The sequence below is a fragment of the Theropithecus gelada genome, chromosome 3 (assembly GCF_003255815.1).
Source record: "Theropithecus gelada isolate Dixy chromosome 3, Tgel_1.0, whole genome shotgun sequence".
Taxonomy (NCBI): Eukaryota; Metazoa; Chordata; class Mammalia; order Primates; family Cercopithecidae; genus Theropithecus; species Theropithecus gelada.
The window spans coordinates 19,432,767-19,454,386 of NC_037670.1; the positions used below are offsets into that span (position 1 = coordinate 19,432,767).

Below are 21,620 nucleotides of genomic sequence, written 5' to 3' on the forward strand. Positions count from 1 at the left end.
ACTTTTTTTTTTTTTTTTTTTTTTTTTTTTTTTGAGGCGGAGTCTTCACTCTGTCCCCCAGGCTGGAGTGCAGTGGCACCATCTCGGCTCACTGCAAGCTCCGCCTCCCGGGTTCGCGCCATTCTCCTGCCTCAGCCTCCCGAGTAGCTGGGACTACAGGCGCCGCCACCGCGCCCGGCTAATTTTTTGTATTTTTAGTAGAGACGGGGTTTCACCTTGTTAGCCAGGATGGTCTCGATCTCCTGACCTCGTGATCCGCCCACCTCGGCCTCCCAAAGTGCAGGGATTACAGGCGTGAGCCACCGCGCCCGGCCGTGGAAATTTCTTAAAATGAGGCAACAATGAAGTTTGCCACATCGATTAACTCTTCCTTTCATGTAAGATTTCTATGTAGCGTGTGATGCTATTTGATAGCATTTTTTCCACAGCAGAACGTCTTTCAAAATTGGAGTCAGCCCTCTCAAACTTGTCAACTAGGTTTATGTAATATTTTGAATCCTTTGTTCTCATTTCAATGATGTCTTAGCATCTTCACCAAGAGTAGATTCCAACTCAAGAAACCACTTTCTTTGTTCTTCCATAAGAAGCAACTCATCCGTCGTTTCTGTCACCACGTCCGTAGTTACTTACTCACACTGAAGTCATGAACCCTTCAAAGTCATCCATGAGGATTGAAATCAACTTCTTGCAAACTCCTGTTAATGTTGTTATATTGACTTCCTCCCATGAATCATGAATATTCTTTTTTGTTTTTCTGTTTTTTTGAGATGGAATTTTCACTCTTGTTGCCCAGGCTGGAGTGCAATGGTGCGATCTTGGCTCACGGCAACCTCTGCCTCCTTGGTTCAAGTGATTCTCCTGCCTCAGCCTCCTGAGTGGCTGGGATTACAGGCATGTGCCACCATGTCCAGCTAATTTTCTATTTTTAGTGGAGATGGGGTTTCTCCATGTTGGCCAGGCTGGTCTTGAACTCCTGACCTTAGGTGATCCGCCTGCCTTAGCCTGCCAAAGTGCTGGGATTACAGGCATGAGCCACTGTGCCCGGCTGAATCATTAATATTCGTAATGGCATCTAGAATGGTGAATCTTTTTTAGGTGGTTTTCAGTTGACTTCATCCAGATCCATCAGAGGAATCACTGTTTATGGCAGCTGTAGCCTTATGAAATGTAGTTCTTAAAAAAATAGGACCTGAAAGTTGAAATTTCTTTTTGATGTATGAGCTGAAGAATAGATCTTGTTTTAGCAGGCATGGAGTCAACATCACTCTCTTTGTACCTCTCCGTTATGGCTCCTGATTGACCAGGTGCATTATCAATGAACAGTAGTATTTGGAACGAAGTCTTTTTTTCTGAGCAGTAGGTCTCAACAGTGGGCTGAAAATATTCAGAAAACCATGCAGTGAACAGGTGTGCTGTCATCCAGGCTTTGTTTTTCTATTTCTAGAGCATAGGCAAGAGTAGATTTAGCATAATTCTTAAGGGCTGTAGTATTTTCGGAATGGTTAAATGAGCATTGACTTTAAATGAGCATTGACTTCAATTAAAGTCACCAGCACCTTTAGCCCCTAACAAGAGAGTCAGCCTGTCTTTTGACACTTTAAAGTCAGGCATTGACTTTTCTCTAGCAGTGAAAGTCCTAGATGGCATCTTCTTCCAATAGAAAGCTATTTTGTCTACATTGAAAATCTCTTGTTTACTGCAACCACCCTCGACAATGATCTCAGCTAGATCTTCTGGATAACTTGCTGCAGCTTCTCCATCAGCACTTGCTGCTGCATGTTGTACCTTTATGTTATAGAGACAACTTTTTTCCTTAAATCTCATGAAGCAAGCTGTACTGACTTTCAGCTTTTCTTCTGCAGCTTCCTCACCCCTGTCAGCCTTCATAGAATTGAAGAGCATTAGGGCTTTTCTCTGGATTAGGCTTTGGCTTAAGGGATTTTTGATGATTTTTGATCTTCTATCTAGAATACTTGGGCTTTCTCCATATCAGCAATAAGGCTGTTTTGCTTTCTCATCATTCATGTGTTCACTGGAATAGAGCTTTTAATTTCTATCAAGAACTTTGCAATTACAGTCGTAACTTGGCTGTTTGGTGCAAGAAGTCTTAACTTTCAGCAGGGTCTCAGCTTTGGCCATGCCTTCTTCACTAAGCTTAATCATTTCTAGCTTTTTCTTTCAGACGTGTACCTCTTTCTTTTGCTTGAACATTTAGAGGTCATTGTAGGGTTATTAACTGACCTAATTTCAATATTGTTGTGTCTCAGGGAATAGCAAGGCCCTAGGAGAGAGAGAGAGATGGGAATGGCTAGTCATTGGAACAGTCAGAAGATTAGTAACATGTATTGATTAAATTTGCTGTCTTATGTGGATGTGGTTCATGGTGCCCCAAAACAATTACAGTGGTAACATCAAAGATCACTGATCGTGGATGACCATAACAGATGTAATAATAATGAAAAGTTTAAACTATTGCAAGAACTACCAAAACGTGGCACAGAGGCATGAAGTAAGCACATACTGTTGGAAAAATGGCACCAACAGACTTGCTCAGTGCCGGGTTGCCACATTCCTTCAATTTGTTTTTTTTTTTTTTTTTTTTTTTTTTGGAGACAGAGTCTCGCTCTGTCGCCCAGGCTGGAGTGCAGTGGCCGGATCTCAGCTCACTGCAAGCTCCACCTCCTGGGTTTACGCCATTCTCCTGCCTCAGCCTCCCGAGTAGCTGGGACTACAGGCGCCCGCCACCTCGCCCGGCTAAGTTTTTGTATTTTTTAGTAGAGACGGGGTTTCACTGTGTCAGCCAGGATGGTCTCGATCTCCTGACCTCGTGATCCGCCCGTCTCAGCCTCCCAAAGTGCTGGGATTACAGGCTTGAGCCACCGCGCCCGGCCTACTTCAATTTGTAAAAAAACAGTGTCTGCAAAGCACAATAAAGTGAATGTAATAAAATGAAGTGTGCCTGTAATTCTTTTCAGCTGTAGTGATTGTTGTAGAGACTGGTGTTTACAGTCAGGGTTGAGAGTGTGTAAACATCTCTGGAGTGTTTTCAGATATTAACGCTGGGGAGCACCCTGGAGAATCTGATTCCGTAGATCTGGGATAGGTACCAATAGGTACCAGGTGTGTTTATTTTGGAAAATCACCCCAGGTGATTCTGATAAATATCAGTTATTAAGAATGAATGATCACTCCAGCCTGGGCGACAGAGCGAGACTCCGTCTCAAAAAAAAAAAAAAGAATGAATGATCTGAAGGAAACAGATGAGTTTGCATGTTCTGCATAGTTATGTACCTTGACAGAAAAAAACAACTAAGTTTAGCTGCTTTTATTCAGAATCATAATTTTACTGTCTAGCTAGCTAAAGTAAAAGCTGTAAGCTAAGCTGAAACTGAGCTCTTTGCTATTGTTTTAGTATAATAATTATATAATCCCAAAAACCTAAATTGCCTCTTCAGTAAAATTCTCCTAAAAGATAATAAAGTAAACCTTTCCCTGAGAGTTATGATAAAATTCCGTATCAGAACTGTCATAAGGGATAAAGTCCAGGGACTAAATAATTTCTTAGTATAGAGGCCAGGCACAGTGGCTCATGCCTGTAATCCCAGCATTTTGGGAGGCTTGAGGTGAGTGGATCACTTAAAGTCAGGAGGAGTTCTGGAGCAGCCTGGCCAACATGGAGAAACCCTGTCTCTACTAAAAGTACAAAAAAATTAGCCAGGCGTGGTGGTGGGCACCTGTAATCCGAGCTACTCGGGAGGCCGAGGCAGGAGAATCGCTTGAACCTGGGAGGTAGAGGTTGTAGTGAGCTGAGATCGCGCCACTGCACTCCAGCCTAGCTGACAGAGCAAGACTCCGTCTCAAAAAAAAAAAAAAAAAAAAAATGGGTATAGAAAGGTGGAATGTACTAGTGAGTGTTGAGACTCTTTGTTCTCAAGTCAGTGAAATGGTTCAATACATTGCTGTGACTTATCAGCCTTAAATAATGAGATTCAGAAAATAAGACTAAGTACAGAGTTTATTTGTGCACAGAGCTTGACAGTGGCCACTCAGAAACACTGACTTCAAACCAGTGGGGTCAGGGTTCCAAGGTGAAGAAGATTTCACTGATATAGGCAGAGACAGAGAAGTTCCAGCAGGATTAGAATATTTTCCATACAAGACCAGCCTGTGTGCCACAGTGATTTGACTGTTTACAGATTGCTACATTCCAAGGAGGGTTGTCTGAGGAAGTCTTATTTCCAGCAGTGTGGTCTTAATTATTTACAGGAAAGAAAAAGACAGAATTTGCAGCTGCATAGCTACATTACATTCCTCACAAGGGTTGGGATAATTTAAAGTCCCAGCAGCTTTAAGTTTGAATTATTTAATTTCAGCGTGGCTCACCCTTGATCTTTTTTTTTTTTTTTTTTTTTTTTTTTTTTTTTTTTTTTTGAGACGGAGTCTTGCTCTGTCTCCCAGGCTGGAGTGCAGTGGCGGGATCTCAGCTCACTGCAAGCTCTGCCTCCCGGGTTCACGCCATTCTCCTGCCTCAGCCTCCCGAGTAGCTGGGACTACAGGCGCCCGCCACCTCGCCCGGCTAGGTTTTTTTTGTATTTTTTAGTAGAGACGGGGTTTCACCGTGTTAGCCAGGATGGTCTCGATCTCCTGACCTCATGATCCACCCGTCTCGGCCTCCCAAAGTGCTGGGATTACAGGCTTGAGCCACCGCGCCCGGCCTTTACATTGATCTTTAATCTCTGCTTTATTATTATTTTCCCATGCTGTTCCTAAGAAAATTCTCTGCTGTTAAAGAGAGAGAAAATTTTATTTTCCTTATGGTATTATCCTTCTTTTATTGAAATCCTAATGGGGCAGGTCCTGTGTAGACATTTGTTTCTTAACCCCTTAAAACTCGATGATAGTTCTTGCGGGGTGGGTGCTGAGATCGTGATGTTTTCTGGCTCTTACTCCAGTGCAGGGCAGCATTCTGCTCGTTCATCTTGGCACCTACAGTTGTAGCAGGCTTGCGTTGCCCTCCCTATAAAAAAATTGTTTGAAGGCTGTCTTTTAACAGAAGGCATTTGCAAATTTAATGATTTGCATTTTCTTCTCTTTGCAAGTGACCCCAAAGGCTTATGACCTATGCGACTTGTCGTTTTTCTGGTTGTGAATTTGAGCTGCCTGAATTGCTGGCTGGCGTGCTGGTGAGGCGGTGGACTGAGAGTGAAGCTGCTCTGTTGCCCAGCATTCAAGCTCAGCGTGGCTTTGTTTTCCTGTGCCTGTGGTGGTTTACATAGGCACTCTTAGGAAGAGTTGGGTAGTGGGCACTTGTATTTGCACGTTAATGAATTTGACTGGGAAGAATGTTTTATTAAAGTGCTGATTTGCGGAGGCCTTGGGGGCTTATGAGTCTCAAATACCAAGACTGTTCTGTGGGGATAGGTAATAGAGACCATGGGTTAGCTGTCAAATGGATTCTTTTTAAAATTTTACATACAGTGAATTCATTCTTTAGTTGTTTTTTTTTTTTTTACACTTTTTGCCGTTCTATAAATTTCTACAAAAGTGTACAGTCATTTACCTACCACAATTAGGTTGTGGAACTCCTATTCCTTCCCCCAGACTGCCTGCACCGCATCTTTCTGTAGTCCAGTTCTCCACTCATCACCAGCCCGAGGCAACCACTGATTTTGTGATTTGTTCAATATTTTAGCTGGATTTTTTTTTTCTACCTTGTATGGTGTCCAGCGTATGCTCCAGGTGAGCAAGTGCTTGCTTCATGTATCTGCTTGGAGGCTGCTGCTTTTCCTTATTTTTCAGATTGGTTGGCTGACGTCCAGCCTTAGCTCTCTAGTATATTCAAGAAAACCTGTGATTTTGGTAAATTATCTCTCCCTCTGCCCCCGGAAAGAATGGGGTAGCTATCACCAGTTTTTCGTATCCTAAGCTGAAGCTGGAAATCAGGAATTTATGTAAACATTGAAATTGTTAAATTTCCACCCAACTGTAGTCACTTGTTTAGTGATAGGTTAGTGTAGTGCGGAGGAGGTTTGGCCCAGCAGAACTGCTTCCCAGGATGTCAGTTCTCTGGACATCTGCAAGGTGGAATAGTAACATCTGCTCTAATTACTTTACATATTGTGAATTTTCTACTGAACTGTGATGAACGATAGCACATTGACAGCAATGTGATTGTTTCCAGTAACTTGGATAAGAGGGCAAATGAAGAGCATGGAAGAGATGGAAATCTTTACAATCCTGTGAAGATTAACTGCTTAACTTGCTGGTGAAAACTTTTCTAAATGGTTTTTCTGCTTTTCAGTGATTTGAAAATCATGATTGTATTCCTTGTCTGTGGTTTACGTATTCAAATAATATTAGATAATAACTGCAGCATCAAAATTACTTTTTGATGATTGATACTTTGGGGGCAGGACTGGATCCAGCTTAGTCTTCCAGGGACCTTCCTAGTTACAAAGTTACCAGCAGAGCACCTTTGTGTCAGTGACCATGGCTGTTCTTGGTCTGCCGATCCTTCCTCCTCCACACACTCATACCAACACGTGGAGGCAGTGTGGTGTGCAGAAAAGGCCAGGTGGGACTTGAGGCCCCGTGTCCACTGCTGCTTCTGCCACTGACTAACCCTGTATTCTTGAATATATGACCTTCGGTTTTTGTGTTCTGAGAAGAGTCTGACACTAGATGACAATTATGATATCCCTGTCCTAGAATTGTGTGACTCTGCCTATGGAAGAATAAGGTGCCAGTTTTGACCTTCAACTTACTGGTCTTCTGGTGTCAGAGTCTAAGTCAGCAGTGAAGGGTCAATGAACAGGCATTTGGGTTGTTCCCACCTTTTGGCTGTTATGGATAATGCTGATATGAGCATTCGTATAGAAGTTTATGTGTGGATGTATGTTTCAGTTTTTCTTGGTATCTACCTTGGGGTCGGAATAGCAGGGTGTGGTAACTCTGTTTAGCTTTTTGAGGAACTGCTAGACAGGTTTCCACAGTGACTGTACCATTTTATGTGCTGGTGGCTGCCTTTCCCCATGTCTTCCGAACAGCCCATCTTTTTCTAGGCGTGCAGGAGTCCTTGTTGCTGTTTTTGGTTCTTTGAGCACCCATTTGTTTCTCATGTACCTTGAACTCTAGGAGAGATCATTAGCGTGGTCCTGGTTTCCCCATTGTGGTTGAACCTCCTGAAAGGTAAGGTTGGTTTGGAGAGAGTTGATTTACAACTTGAGCACTGATCAACATGATTTTTTCCTCTTTTTTTTGGAATCATCCGTTGAATCATCTGTCAGGACAATAGCTGAACAGAAACTTTTAAGACTCTAGGCAACAGGTAGCAAACAAATATAATTTGAGGCACTATAAGAAGGAAGACCGCTCTGGAACCTTGACCCAGGTGACTGCATCACCAGCCTGGTATTGACTCTGTACTTTTAACAGAAGACCCTCTCAACAAACAGCATGAAGTCAGGCTTTTGTATGGGAGTGTCGTCTGCAAGATCTCTTCTGGGCATGGACACTTGTTGGACTATGGAGATAACCTCGAGGCTCTCTGGCATCAGGCAGGTGTAATAAAGGGCTGGGGTAAGAGTATTACGTTGATGTACTGTCATATGAGAAGGAAAAAGTAATGCTGCTTCATAATCAGTTGACTAGAAGAAAAGTGTCGGGCTCAGTTAGCAACAGGGATTATCTGGTTTGTGGTGCCATTAGGTTTCAAGGTGATCTACTACGAGGCCTGAAGACTTTTTTGAGTGTAGCTGAGCTGCAGTGGCTCTGAGACAAGGCAGCTGTACGTCCTGGCTCCTGGATCCAGGGACAGGCTGATGGGCAGTGGACTTTTCAGGTGTGCCCTGGAGCAGCGTGGCTCACCCTTGACACCATAATTCTCTGTTTTGGGGCCTGTCCTATGCGTTGTAGGTTGTTTGGCAGCATCCCTGGTCTCTCCCCATTAGAGGCATCCCCTAAGCGTGGCAGCCAAAAATGTCTCCAAATACTGCTTGGGGCAGAATCATCTCCCTTCCTCCTCCCATGCCACTTTGAGAACCACTGCCCCAGAGCATGGCATAATCTTTCATGTGTGTAGATGGAAAGATTTATGATAGTCTGGGATATTAGAGGCCGTCATTGAGAGGATTTTGAAAGCACTGAAAGTTTTTAGGTCTCCGTTTTCCATGCACGTGGTTCTTACATTTTCAATGCAGTCTAATCATATAGCAGTCTTCCTAATTCAGAATAATTGGATATCTATTATCTACAATATCCAATAAATCACAGAAGTTTTCTTAATTGTCTTTCAGTGATTGGTCTTGGAAAATTTGTAGTCTTTCCTTAGATAAGGTCCTTCCTTCTGTTGACAGAGTATGGATTCGATACGGGTCCTTGTTCTGTGGAATTGGAGTTTTTCCTTAAAAACATGCTTCTTTTTAGGTAGCTCAGTGAGAAGATAAACACAGCGTTACAGGTTTCCAGATTAATGGAATGTAAGAAGAGATCATGTATGTTTTAGGTGAGAATGACCCCATGGGGCTCTAGGTGTCCTTTGCATGGGTATAGCTGGGTTTAAGACTTGAGAGAAGTAGGCCGGGCGTGATGACTCACGCCTATAATCCCAGCAGTTTAGGAGGCCGAGGCAAGTGGATCACCTGAGGTTAGGAGTTTGAGACCAGCCTGACCAACATGGTGAAATCCCGTCTCTACTAAAAATACAAAAATCAGCCAGGCGTGGTGGCGGGCGCCTGTAATCCCAGCTACTCAGGAGGCTGAAGCAGGAGAATCACTTGAACCTGGGAGGCGGAGGTTGCAGCGAGCCGAGATTGTGCCACTGCACCCCAACCTGGGTGACAGAGCGAGACTCCATCTGAAAAAAAATACTTGAGAGAAGTAGAATAGAATTCCAGTGAGTGATATAACTTCCTGGGTAATCGTTGATTTTTCCAGGTAAAGGCAAATAAATTTGCCATCTGTTTTTTTTTTTTTTTTTTTTTTGAGACATAGTCTCACTCTGTCACCCAGGCTGGCAAGCACCACCATGCCCAGCTAATTTTTGTATTTTTAATAGAGACGAGGTTTTGCCATGTTGGCCAGGCTGGTCTCAAACTCCTGACCTCAGGTGATCTGCCCACCTCTGCCTCCCAAAGTGCTGGGTTTACAGGCGTGAGCTACTGCGCCTGGCCAAGTTTGCCATCTTTATAGAATGGGACACTAAAGAAACCTGAGTACCACTCTATTCTGTAAAGAATTAGGCTTCAGGTTGGGTGAAGAGAGGGTGGTGTTTGGGTAAGATATGACATTGAAGTGCAGAATGATTATTTTGCTGCTTGTTTGCAGATCTTGGACAAGTCAATATCCCTGACCACTAGTTTTTTTTTTTTTTTTTTTAACAGGTAATGTTAGGTGATTGCAGGGACTGGTAAAAGGAATGATTAGTCCTTTTTTTATTAAGCTGGTCACAGCTGGCCTAAGAGCTTCCATAGCTTTCGTTCTAGATGGTATCAAGGTAGTTCAGGCAAGCTGGGCATGGTGGTACATGCCTTTAGTCCCAGATACTCAGGAGGCTGAGGTGGGAGGACCACTTGAGCCCAGGAGTTCAGTCCTGCCTTGAGCTACGATTGCACCTGCATTCCAGCCTGGGCAACAGAGTGAGGCCCTGTCTCTTAACAATAACAACAAAGTAGTTTAGGTAAAGATGTAGAAGACTCCATCTGGACTCTTTTGGGCTTTGCTCCAGTTATTCGTGTATGTCCATAGAATCTTTTCCTCGTAGGGATTCTGGGACCATAGTTAAATCTTCGGTTATTTCTTGAATCATACATAGTGTGGTCAAATTAACGTTCAGATCAGCTATATTTTGTATATTTGAGAATTTTCTGTAATTTCTTAAAATCATCTTTCTGTAGTACCGTTTATCTGCCAATTCCATTTGCAAAATAAATTTGTATCTATTAAATTTTGCAGGGGTTGTGTCCCGGAGAAGGAAGAAATATTCTTCTAATAACGGCCCAGAGTAACAGTTACAGGTTGGGAGAGATGAGTGGGATCTTGCTCTGTCACCCAGGCTGGAGTGCAGTGGTACAATTCTAGCTCACTGCAACCTTGATCTCCTGGGCTCAAGCAATGCTTCCACCTCAGCCTCCCGAGTAGGTAAGACTACAGGCGATCACCACAGTGCTTGGTTAATTTTTTATGTTTTTTGTAGAGATGGGATATTGCTATGTATGTTGCTGAGGCTGTTCTTAAACTCCTGGCCCCAAGGCCCCTACCTCAGCCTCCCACAGTGTTGGGATTACAGGCATGAACCACTGTGCCCAGCAGTTTGATTGTTTTAAGTTTCAATCTCTTTATTAAATTTCTCTGACAAATTTCTGAATTACTTTTCTATGTTGTCTTGGAAATCACCGAATTTCCTTAAAACTATTGTTTTGAATTCTTGGTCAGAGAGCTCACATATTGCCATCTTGTTAGAGACAGTCACTGGTTCCTGGCTTTGTCTGTTTGGGGAGGCCATGGTTCCCTGTTTCCTGTTGTTTCTTATGGGTATATGTCTATGTCTTTGCATTGAAAGAGTATTTATTCCAGTCTTGTCTGTCTGGGTTATTTTGGTTTTTATTGGATATGTTTTCTTAGAGATTCTTTGTAATTTACTTGTTGAATTTCTTCCTTTTTTTCTGCAAGGTTGCTGCCTCTTTATAGGCACTAGATGGTGCCTTAAGCCCAGGTTTACCTTGGCTGTAGAAAACCATCAGAGTGTTGCCCATCCCGAATAGGGGAGGTCACAAAGAGGATAACCTGGCAGTGTGGAAATACTGGCAAGGTGTCTGTGCCCAGGGGACTTGTGGGACATACCTTGTACTGTGTGCATCTGCTGAACGACCACTCTGATTTGGTGTCTTCTCTGGCCAAGTTACAGAGCAGAGTTTCCAGGGCTGGGAATGGTAGTTCTGCTTCCCCACTTTGCCTCTGGCTATCCTCAGGGATAGTTTCCCTTCAGGTACTTACAGTGCTTCCTGTGGGTTGAAGCAGGGACAGGTCTTCTGCCAGGGAACCTAAGATGGTGGGGACAGTAGTTGTTCACCTCCATCTGACTTTTTCCAGTGTAGAAACTGAGTTGGGGAAATTTTCCTCACGCTTGGTGCTGGGCACATTATGGAGAGGGGTGTCACAGATATGAAAGTCCAGTTGTCTTACTGTGTGTTCAGAGTGTTTTTCACTTGTCTGTTGCCATGAGAGCTGTCTGATCCTCATATTTGAGTTCCGGGATATTGCTGCTGATAATCTTGGAGCTGCTGTATGTTGGTTTTTGGTTTTCTGTTGGGAAGCAGTGAAGCCAACTTAGTTCAATGCCACCATTTGGAACCAGAAACTCCTGGTTGCCCATATTTTAATTGGGTTATTTTCCTTTCTGTTACTGAGTGGTAAGAAGTATTTGTAATATGCTAGTACCTTATCAGAGATAGGATTTTCAAATGCAGCCATACCTCAGAGATACTGTAGGTTTGGTTCCAGATTACTGCAATAAAGCAAATAGCACAATAAAGTGAGTCACATGAATTTTTTGGTTTCCCAGCATATATAAAAATTATGTTTACAGTGTACTTTAGTCTGTTAAGTATGAAATTAGCTAGGTGTGGTGGTACAGACCTGTAGTCCCAGCTACTCAGGAGGGTGAGGGTGCAGTGAACTGTGATTGTGCCACTTCACTCCAGCCCGAGTGACAGAGTAAGATACAATCTCAAAAAAATGAAAAAAGAATTTTATAGGTTTAATTTTTTTTTTTTTTTGAGACAGAGTCTCGCTCTGTCGCCCAGGCTGGAGTACAGTGGCACGATCTTGACTCACTGCAAGCTCCACCTCCCGGGTTCACGCCATTCTCCTGCCTCAGCCTCCCGAGTACCTGGGACTACAGGCACCCACCACCATGCCCGGCTAATTTTTTTTTTTTTTTGTATTTTTAATAGAGACGGGGTTTCATCATATTAGCCAGGATGGTCTTGATCTCTTGACCTTGTGATCCTCCCTCGGCCTCTCAAAGTGCTGGGATTACAGGCATGAGCCACTGCACCTAGCCAGCTTTAATTCTTATATTCAGATCTTAGATCCATTTTGAGTTAATATTTGTATATGGTATGTGGTAGGTATCCAACTTCCTTCCTTTGCATGTGGATATCCAGTTGTTTTAGCATCATTTATTCAAAAGATTATTGTTTTATCATTTCTCCATTGATTTGTCTTGGTACTTTTTTGGAATTCAGTTGACCATAAATGTGAGGATTTATTTCTGTACTCTCAATTCTACCATTGATTTATATGACTATCATTCTGCCAATACCCTATTATTACTTTTATTGCTGAAAATAAGGTGAAATTATTACAGTCTAAAGCAAAAGTATCCGATATAGTACGTCTCAACTCTGTATATCCTTTTCAGTGTAAATAATTGACACCAGAATCTTTTTTTTTTTTTAATGGGGTCTCACTCTAATCGCCCAGGCTGGAGTACAGTGGCGTGATCATAATTCACTGTAGCCTCAAGCCCCTGGGTTCAAGCAATCCTCCCACCTCAGCCTGGGTAGCTGGGACTATAGGCATGAGCCACTACACCTAGCTAATTTTTATTTATTTTTTTGTAGAGACAGGGTCTCACTATGTTGCCTAAGACTCATCTCAAACTTCTAGGTTCAAGTGATCCTCCTACCTTGGCCTCCAAAAGTATTGGGATTATAGGTGTGAGCCACTGTGCTTGGCCCAGATTCATTTCCTTTTTTTTTTGAGATTGAGTTTTGTTCTGTTGCCCAGGCTGGAGTGCAGTGGCACCATCTCGGCTCACTGCAACCTCCACCTCCTGGGTTCAAGTGATTCTTCTGCCTCAGCCTCCTAAGTAGCTGGGATTACAGGTGCATGCCACCACATTTGGCTAATTTTTGTATTTTTATTAGAGACGGGGTTTCTCCGTGTTGGCCAGGCTGGTCTCAAACTCTTGACCTCAGGTGATCCACCGTCCTTGGCCTCCGAAAGTACTGGGATTACAGGTGGGAGCCACTGTACCTGGCCCCATTTCTTAAATTATGTAATTACTCTGCTAACCTCTAGAATTACCTATAAACACTTTTAATGAAAAATGAACCTAGAAAAACCATTTTAACAGAAAAATTAACTGGCAGTGTTTTAGTTTTGGTAGATGGTAACAAAGTCAATTCTATAGGCCTTGAATTGACTCACAGGCATTCTAGATAGATTAAATATCAGTAAGCAAAGTACAAATTACCATGTAAAACAAACAAATTCCAACAGATTGACAAGTACTGAAGCTGTCTGTGTAGGAATTTATTCACATTTATTTTACTTTGTAGTTCATGTTTTAGTGGTATTTAGTGAAATGCAGCATTGGCATTTGCAGTTACAATACTGGATATATGATACAGACTTCATTTACCAGTACACTTGTGTTGGGCATTGTTGCTTGCTATTTTATATATATATATATATATATTTTTTTTTTTTCTTCAGCGATGTATTAGTAATGTTTTTGTTTTCTGTTGCTGTGTAACAAACCTCCTCAAAATATAAAGTCTTAACATTTATTTTGCTCATGGGTCTGCAGTTTGGTCAGGCTTGGCAGGGACAGTTTGCTGCTCTGCAGCGTCTGGAGATGTCTGCAGCGCTGCCCGTTGGGAGCAGTGTAATTACTTGGTCTGGTCTTCAGGCCGATTTGCAGGGTCTCAGGCATGAGGAAATGGGATACTTGCTGATCCACAGTGGGACATAAAATTGAGAAAATAAGTTTTCTTCAAAATCAATTTTCATACTCTTTTTTGACTACATATAATTTCAGTTTTGTATCATGGCTAAAAGTTATTAGCAAATATAGATTGAATATTCTTTATCTGAAATGCCTGGGACCAGAAGTGTTTTGGATTTTGGAATACTTGCATTATACCTGCTGGTTCAACACTCTAATTCAAAAATCTGAAATCTGCAATGCTCTGTGAGCATGACCTTTGTGCATCTTTGTCAGTGCTCAAAAATTTTTAGATTTTGGAGCATTTTGGATTTTGGGTTTTCAGATTATGGAGCTTATTAAAAGTGAATTTTCACATCCTCAGTCCCAGATAAGACAGCCCCCACCTTATGTTTGGACTCTGCCTGCCCACAGCTGGTTAATGCAGCACTCCGGAGCATAGTGACTGCAGACGTAGTTAGATTCCAGGGCTCTGTTTCACTCTTTAGGTGCTTGCTAATTACAGTGCACATGACTTAATATTTCAGTAACTCTTGTGGTTGTCAGTGATTCTTTCTGGGCTGCCACTTTTGTTATAATACTTTTTTTTTTTTTTGAGACAGAGCTTTGCTCTGTCACCCAGGCTGGAGTGCAGTGATGTGATCATGGCTCACTGCAGCCTCTACCTCCTGGGCTCAAGCAATCCTTCTGCCTCCACCTCCTGAAAAGCTAGGACTACAGGTGCACACACCATGCCCAGCTAATTTTTAAATTTTTTGTAGAGATAGGGTCTTGCTATGTTGCCCAGGCTGGTCTTGAACTTGTGGACTCAAGCAGTCCTCCCACCTCAGTCTCTCAAAATGTTGGGATTACAGGTGTGAACCATCATGCCTAGCAGTTTCATTTTTATATGTCTCATTGTCAGCTGTGTTTTCATTAGGTCTTTTGGAAGAAAAACAGCAACAAATACTCTGTTCTGCACAAAATTGTCTATGTTCTGAAGTCGTCTGATCTTGATGCTTTGTTTCATTTTCTGTTGCAGATGTTGCTGCCATAGCATGTGGTCGTGAATTCTTGGTTAATTCAAGCCGGGTGCTCTTGGACACCATATTGCAGCTTCTGGGAGACTTGAAGCCAGGACAGTGTACCAAACTCAAAGTGTATGGTGGATAATGTTAACAAGTTAATTCTATGTACATATTAATTAGACTATGCTGATTGGGCCTCTCTTCAAGTAAACACAGTTAATTTTGGTGGTAGTTCTAAATACTTGAAGAAATAAATTGACTGGAGAAGTTAAGGGAGTATACTGTCTCTTAAATAGCATTTTAGAAAATAAATTTAAGGAAGGAATGTTCTTACCTTAGAGCAATCAGTGAGTCCCAAATACTATTGCATGATACTTCGTGGTTATGTCAAAGTGACTTTAAATAGGTATTTGTGGTGGTAGCACCCCACTTCCAGGTACTAAAATCTGTATTTGTTTTCCATTTTGTATGTAACAAATTATCACCAACTTGGTGGCTAAAACACCACCATCTATTATTTCATAGTTTGGTAAGTCAGAGGTCTGAGTGGGGTTGAGAGTTTCTCTGCACAGGTCAAAAGTGAGGTGTTTTCCAGGGCGGGATCTTTTCAGAGACTCTGTGGGAGGAATCTACTTCTGGGCACTTTGAAGTTGCTGGCAGAGTCCAGTGTCTTGGTTTCTAGGACCAAGTTCCCGGTTTCCCGGCTGGCTGGTCAGCTGTGAGTCAGCTGCTGAGGCAGCTTGCATTGCTTCTCACAGGGGCCCCATCTTCACGCCACAGTCACTCATTGAATCCTTCCCACGTTTCCAGTCTCTGAGACTTCCTCTTCGTCTACCAGCAAGATGAAACTCTCTCTGCTTTTATTCTTTTGTTAAAAAATTTACTTCAAGAAGGCAAAAACCCTGCTTCTTATAGATTTGTGTGTTTAGGCATACCTGGATAAACTCCTTTTGATAACTCTTGAGTCAGCGTACCTTAATTACATCTACAGAATCCCCTTTTCCAGGCAATGACATCATCAGTGTGTGGTAATTTATAGTCCCAGAGATTAGGGCAGGAAATCTTGGGGAGAGGGGCAGTGTAAGATTCTGCCACTCACACCGTTCGTTCTGTGTGTTGCCTTTGACTTCTTAGAGCATCTTTACGTTTTAATTTTTTTTTTTTTTTTTGTTTAAGAGACCGAGTCTCTACATATATTGCCCAGGCTGGCCTCAAACTCCTAGGCATTCAAGTAATCCTTCCACCTCAGCCTCCTGAGTAGCTGGGACTACAGGCATGTGCCACAATGCCCTGCTGTGGAGCACTTTTTAAAAGTAAGAGCTTCTGTCAAGTCTGTGCCAGGTGCGTCCAACATCTGTGTCATCCTGGCCGCGATGTCTCTTGGTTGTTTTTTCCCATGTGAGTTTAGATTTTCCTGTTTCTTCATATGCCAAGTAATTTGGATTTATCCTGGACATTTATGTGATCACTGGTCTTGTTTAAATCCTTGGGAAATGCTGGTGTTTATATTTTCACAGGCAGTCAACCCCTTCGGGTCAGATTCCAGCCAGCCTTTTCTCTGTTTGCTTTGAGTGTGTTGTCCTGTTTTCAAAGAGTCTTTACAGTGCTATTGGAACTGCCCCTTGTGAGTGCCGTCCAGTGGCCAACAGTTAAGAGTCTTTCAGATGCTGTTTGTGATCAGATCCACACAGGCACAACTTGGGATGAGGCCAGGAATTTATAAACAACTTTGTGGGGTCACTTTTCTGAGCTGTTAACTCTCGGGTACATTTTAGTTGTCTGGGACTGCCTTTTTCAGTCCCCCACCTGCAATGCTGGGGTTTCGTATACCCTGCTGTGTCTAAGTGCCTGCAACTGTGCCTTCATCCTGCCCTGCAGCAGGACTTGAGAAGCTCTTAGAGCTTTCAAGTGTAAGGAAAAGATGCCTTTCTCACAGCGTTTGAGTTACCTGGGGGATGCCCCCACTGCCACCGTGCTTGGTTGCTGGCAGGAGACTCCTTTCCCACTCCTTGAGCCTCATTAGAGACCTTCTTCTGGTGCTGTCTGTGTGGCTCAGGGCTACTTCTGGGTTTGGAGCTCCCTTGAGTCCAGGCCAAGGACACTAGAGGAAAAAGTGGTAAACTCACTGATGGTTTAGTGGTTCTTAAAATTTTCATCATCTTCCCCTATCTGCCTGCTACTGTTTACTTTTCAGAGTCCTCAAATAGCTGCTTCATGTATTCTCTTTGGAATTTATAGCTGCGTTCAGTGGAAGCGAGAATGGAGGGTGTGTTCAGGCCATCTTATCCAGAACCAAGCTTTCTAGTCCATTTCAATATTTTGTACTAACAAATATATTTACATAAATAATACATATATACATATATGCAATTTTTTTTTTTTTTTAAAGACAGAGTCTTGCTTTGTAACCCAGGCTGTAGCATAGTGGTGTGAACATGGCTGACTGCAGCCTTGACCTCTTAGGCTTAAGTTATCCTGCCAGCTCAGCCTCCTGAGTAGCTGGGACCATTGGTGCACGCCACTATGCCTGGCTAATTGTTAAATTAAAAAAATTTTTTTTTTTTTGAAATGGAGTCTCGCTCTGTCTCCTAGGCTGGAGTGTAGTGGCACGATCTCGGCTCACTGCAGGCTCCGCCTTCCGGGTTCACGCTCTTCTCCTGCCTCAGCCTCCCGAGTAGCTGGGACTACAGGCGTCCACCACCACACCCGGCTAATTTTTTATTTTTATTTTTTTAGTAGAGATGGGGTTTCACTGTGTTAGGCAGGATGATCTTGATCTCCTGACCTTGTGATCCACCTGCCTTGGCCTCCCAAAGTGCTGGGATTACAGGGTGAGCCACCGCGCCTGGCCAAATTAAAAAAATTTTTTTTGTAGAGACTAGGTCTCTCCATGTGGCCCAGGCTGGCATGGAGGGTTTTGTTTGGGGGTATAATTTTACCAATTGCTTGTGGATCTAGTTCATTCCTTTTAAGTACCTTGCATCAAAGGAGATGTAATATTTGGATTATCCTTCCCTGACTTTAAGGTTTTACTTGACAAATATAATGCTGTAGTGAACATCCTTGATAAAGTATTTGCTAACCTGTCTGAGAGTTCCTCTAGGAGTTTTCCCAGAAGAAAGATTTGAGAAGTAGGACATGGACATTTTCAGTTTGATAAGATACTGCCAAACTGGTCACCATAGTGTACTTTCTACCTGCACCATGTCACTATTCATGTTTCCCACGTCCTTGTCAGCACTTCGCTATTTATTATATTCCTCTAAAGAAAAAAAAAAAAAAAAATATATATATATATATATATATATATATATATATGGAAAGAGGGAGAGGTGCGGGGGGAAGAAGGTGAGAGACCGGGTCTTGCTGTGTCACCCAGGCTGGAGTGCAGTGGTGCAATCATGGCTCACTGCAGCCCCGACCTCTGGGGCTCAAGTGATCCTCCCATCTGAGCCTCCTGAGTAACTGGGGTCCCGGCTACTTGGCATGCCACCACGCCCAGCTAATTTTTTTTTTTTTTTTTTTTGAGACGCAGTCTCACTCTGTCATCCAGGCTGGAATCCAATGGCACGATCTCGCTCACTGCAAGCTCCGCCTCCTGGGTTCCCACCATTCTCCTGCCTCAGCCTCCCAAGTAGCTGGGACTACAGGCGCCCGCCACCATGCCTGGCTAATTTTTTGTATTTTTAGTAGAGATGGGGCTTCATCATGTTAGCCAGGATGGTCTTGGTCTCCCGACCTTGTGATCCGCCCGCCTCGGCCTCCCAAAGTGCTGGGATTACAGGCGTGAACCACCGTGCCTGGACTTTTTTTTGTATTTTTTGCAGAGACAGGGTCTCATCTTGTTGCCCAGGCTGGTCTCAAACTCCTAAGCTCAAGTGATCCACCTACCTCGGCCTCCCAGAGTGCTGGGATTATGGCATGAGCCACTGCACCTGGCCTTAAAGAGTATTTTTATCATCCGCCTATCATCTGTGTGTCTTTGTCCTTCTCTCCCTTCCTTCAGATTTAGATTGCCAGTGAGGTTGAGACTCTTCACATGTTTGTACCATTCCAGTTTTTCCTTTGAGTCACCCGTCTGTGTCTTGTGCCCACTTTCCTGTTGGGCTGCATTTTTCTTAGTGATGTGCTGTAGTTGTGTGTTCTGGATACTAATCCATTGCCTCTTTTGTTTCTGTGGTCTGTACAAGGTCCATATTTATGGGCCAGCTAAAGTCCCCCCTTCAACTTCCAAGGTGAAGCTGTGTGTGAGGGCTGGGTCACTTCTAGCCTCTCTGGTTCCAGTCCCTAGGGCTTTGTGCCTGTGGGTCCTGCTGAGCTCTTGTTGATTTCAGTGGGAAATGGGGAGAATTGCCTTCTGAGCCATTCACTGACTTTCTTGGCAGTCTTCCATTTGGCCACTGAGCAAAGCCGCGTGTTTAGCCTCTATCCTGACTCGGGATCTCAGCATGCACCAGCCTGAGAGAGGCCTTCCCGCTGGGATCTTTGGCTGCCTTCCAACATGCTCATGGCTTGTTCCCTCTCACTCTCATCTCCAAGGCACTGTTCTCTCCTCTTTTCACCTCCCCCACTTCACTAACGCCCACCCTTGAGTCCTCTGGAGCCCCAGGACCTCCTTTCTCCTGCTATAAATCAGCCTCTTTTCTTCCTGGCCGCCCCCTGCCTTCGGTATAGCTTCTCGCTCTCTGGAGAAGGTCACTAATTTTCAGCAGTTAGTACCTTAGACCCAGAGATAGGGGTTATTTTTTTCCTAGTTGCTCATTTTAAAAAAAAAATTTAATTTTAATTTTAAATTCACGGGGTACATGTGCAGGTTTGTTACAAGAGTATATCGCATGATGCCGAGGTTTGGGCTTCTATTGAATCTGTCACTCAGATAGTAAACATAGTACCCAATAGGAGGTTTTTCAGTCCTTGTTCCTCTCCCTCCCTCTGTCCTTTTGGAGTCTTCAGTGTCTCTTGTTCCCATCTTTATGTCCATGTATACCAAGGGTTTAGCTCCCACTTACAAGTGAGAACATGCAATATTTGGTTTTCTACTTCTGGATTAATTCATTTAGAATAAATGTTGCTGCAAAGGACATGGTGGTGTTCTTTTTTTTTTCTGCCTGTGTAGTATTCCATGACTTATATGTACCACATTTTCTTTATCCAATCCACTATTGATGGACACCTCAGTTGATTCTATGCCTTTGCTATTTTTGTTTTGTTTAGTTTTGTTTTTGAGACAGGGTCTGGGTGTTCCATCCACACTGGAATGCAGTGGTGCTGTCTTATCTCACTGCAGTCTGAAACTCCTGGGCTCAAGCAGTCCTTCTGCCTCAGCCTCCCAAGTACCTGGGTACCTGGGATTACAGGCATGTGACATAACACCTGGCTAATTTAAATTTTTTTTTTTTGGTAGTGATAGCGGTCTCACTTTCTTGCCCAGGCTAGTCTTGAACTCCTGGACTCAAGTGATCCTTTCACCCCAGCCTCCCAAAGTGCTGGGGTTTCAGGCATGAATCACCACTTATCTTTGCTATTGTGAGCAGTGTTGTGATAAACGTATTAGGGCAGGTGTCTTTTTGGTGGAACAATTTTATTTTCCTTTGGCTATTTACCAAGTAATGGGATTGCTGGGTTGAATGCTAGGTCTATTTTTAGTTCTTTGAGAAATCTCCAAACTGCTTTCCATAGGTGCTGAATTAATTTACATTCCCACCAACAGTGTATAAGAGTTCCTTTTTTTCCATAGTTTTGCCAACATGTTGTTTTTTGACTTTCTAATAAGAGCCATTCTGATTGGTGTGAGATGGTATCTCATTGTGGTTTTGATTTGCATTTCCCTGATGACTAGTGATGTTGGGCATTTGTTCTTTTTTTGTTGGCTGCTTATATGTCTTCTTTTAAGAAGTGTCTGTTCTTGCTCTTTGCCTGCTTTTTAATGAGGTTATGTGTTTTTTTCTTGTTGATTTGTTTAACTTAACTTCCCTATAGATTCTGGATATTAGACTTTTGTTGGATCCATAGTTTGTGAATATTTTCTCCCATTCTGTAGGTTGTCTGTTTACTCTGTTGATAGTTTCTTTTGCTATGGAGAAGTTCTTTAGTTTAATTAGGTCCCAACTGTCAATTTTTGGTTTTGTTGCAATTGCTTTTGAGGACTTAGTCAAATTCTTTGCCTAGCCCGATGTCCAGAAGACTATTTCCTAGATTTTGTTCTAGGACTTTTATAGTTTGAGGTCTTGCATTTAAGTTCTTAATCCATCTTGAGTTAATTTTTATCTGTGGTTAGAGGTAGGGGTCCAGTTTCATTTGTATGCATATGGTTAGCCATTTTTCCCAGCACCATTTATTGAACAGGGAGTCCTTTCCTCATTGCTTATTTTTGTCAATTTTGTCAAAGATCAATTGGCTGTAGGTGTGCAGCTTTAATTTCTGGGTTCTGTATTCTGTTTCATTGGTCTATGTGTTTATTTTTGTACCAATGTCATGCTGTTTTAGTTAGTGTAGCCTGGTAGTATAGTTTGAAGATGGGCAATGTGATGGCTCTGGCTTTGTTCTTTTTTCTTAGGGTTGCTTTGGCTATTTGGGCTCTTTTTTGGTTCTATAAGAATTTTAGAAGAGTTTATTCTAATTCTATGAAAAATGATGTTGGCAATTGAATAGCAATAGCATTGAATCTGTAGATTGCTTTGGGCAGTATGGACATTTTCATGATATTCATTCTTCCAGTCTGTGAACATGGAATGTTTTTCCAGTTGTGCCATCTATGATACTTCTTTCAGCAGTGTTTCGTAGTTCTTCTTGAAGAGCTCTTTCACCTCCTTGGTTAGATGTATTCCTAGGTTATTTTTTTGTGTGTGGCTGTTGTAAATAGGATTGTGTTCTTGAGGATT

General features: G+C 42.7%; 1 protein-coding gene across 1 annotated transcript in view; it reads left to right on the forward strand.

Annotated features, from left to right (window-relative positions):
- Positions 1-21,620, forward strand: part of HSF2BP (heat shock transcription factor 2 binding protein) — a 115,722-nt gene that overhangs the window by 27,328 nt on the left and 66,774 nt on the right. Inside the window, exon 7 of the mRNA XM_025380096.1 lies at positions 14,754-14,871. Within this exon, the coding sequence (XP_025235881.1) occupies positions 14,754-14,871 (118 nt within the window). The remainder of the gene's footprint in view (positions 1-14,753; positions 14,872-21,620) is intronic.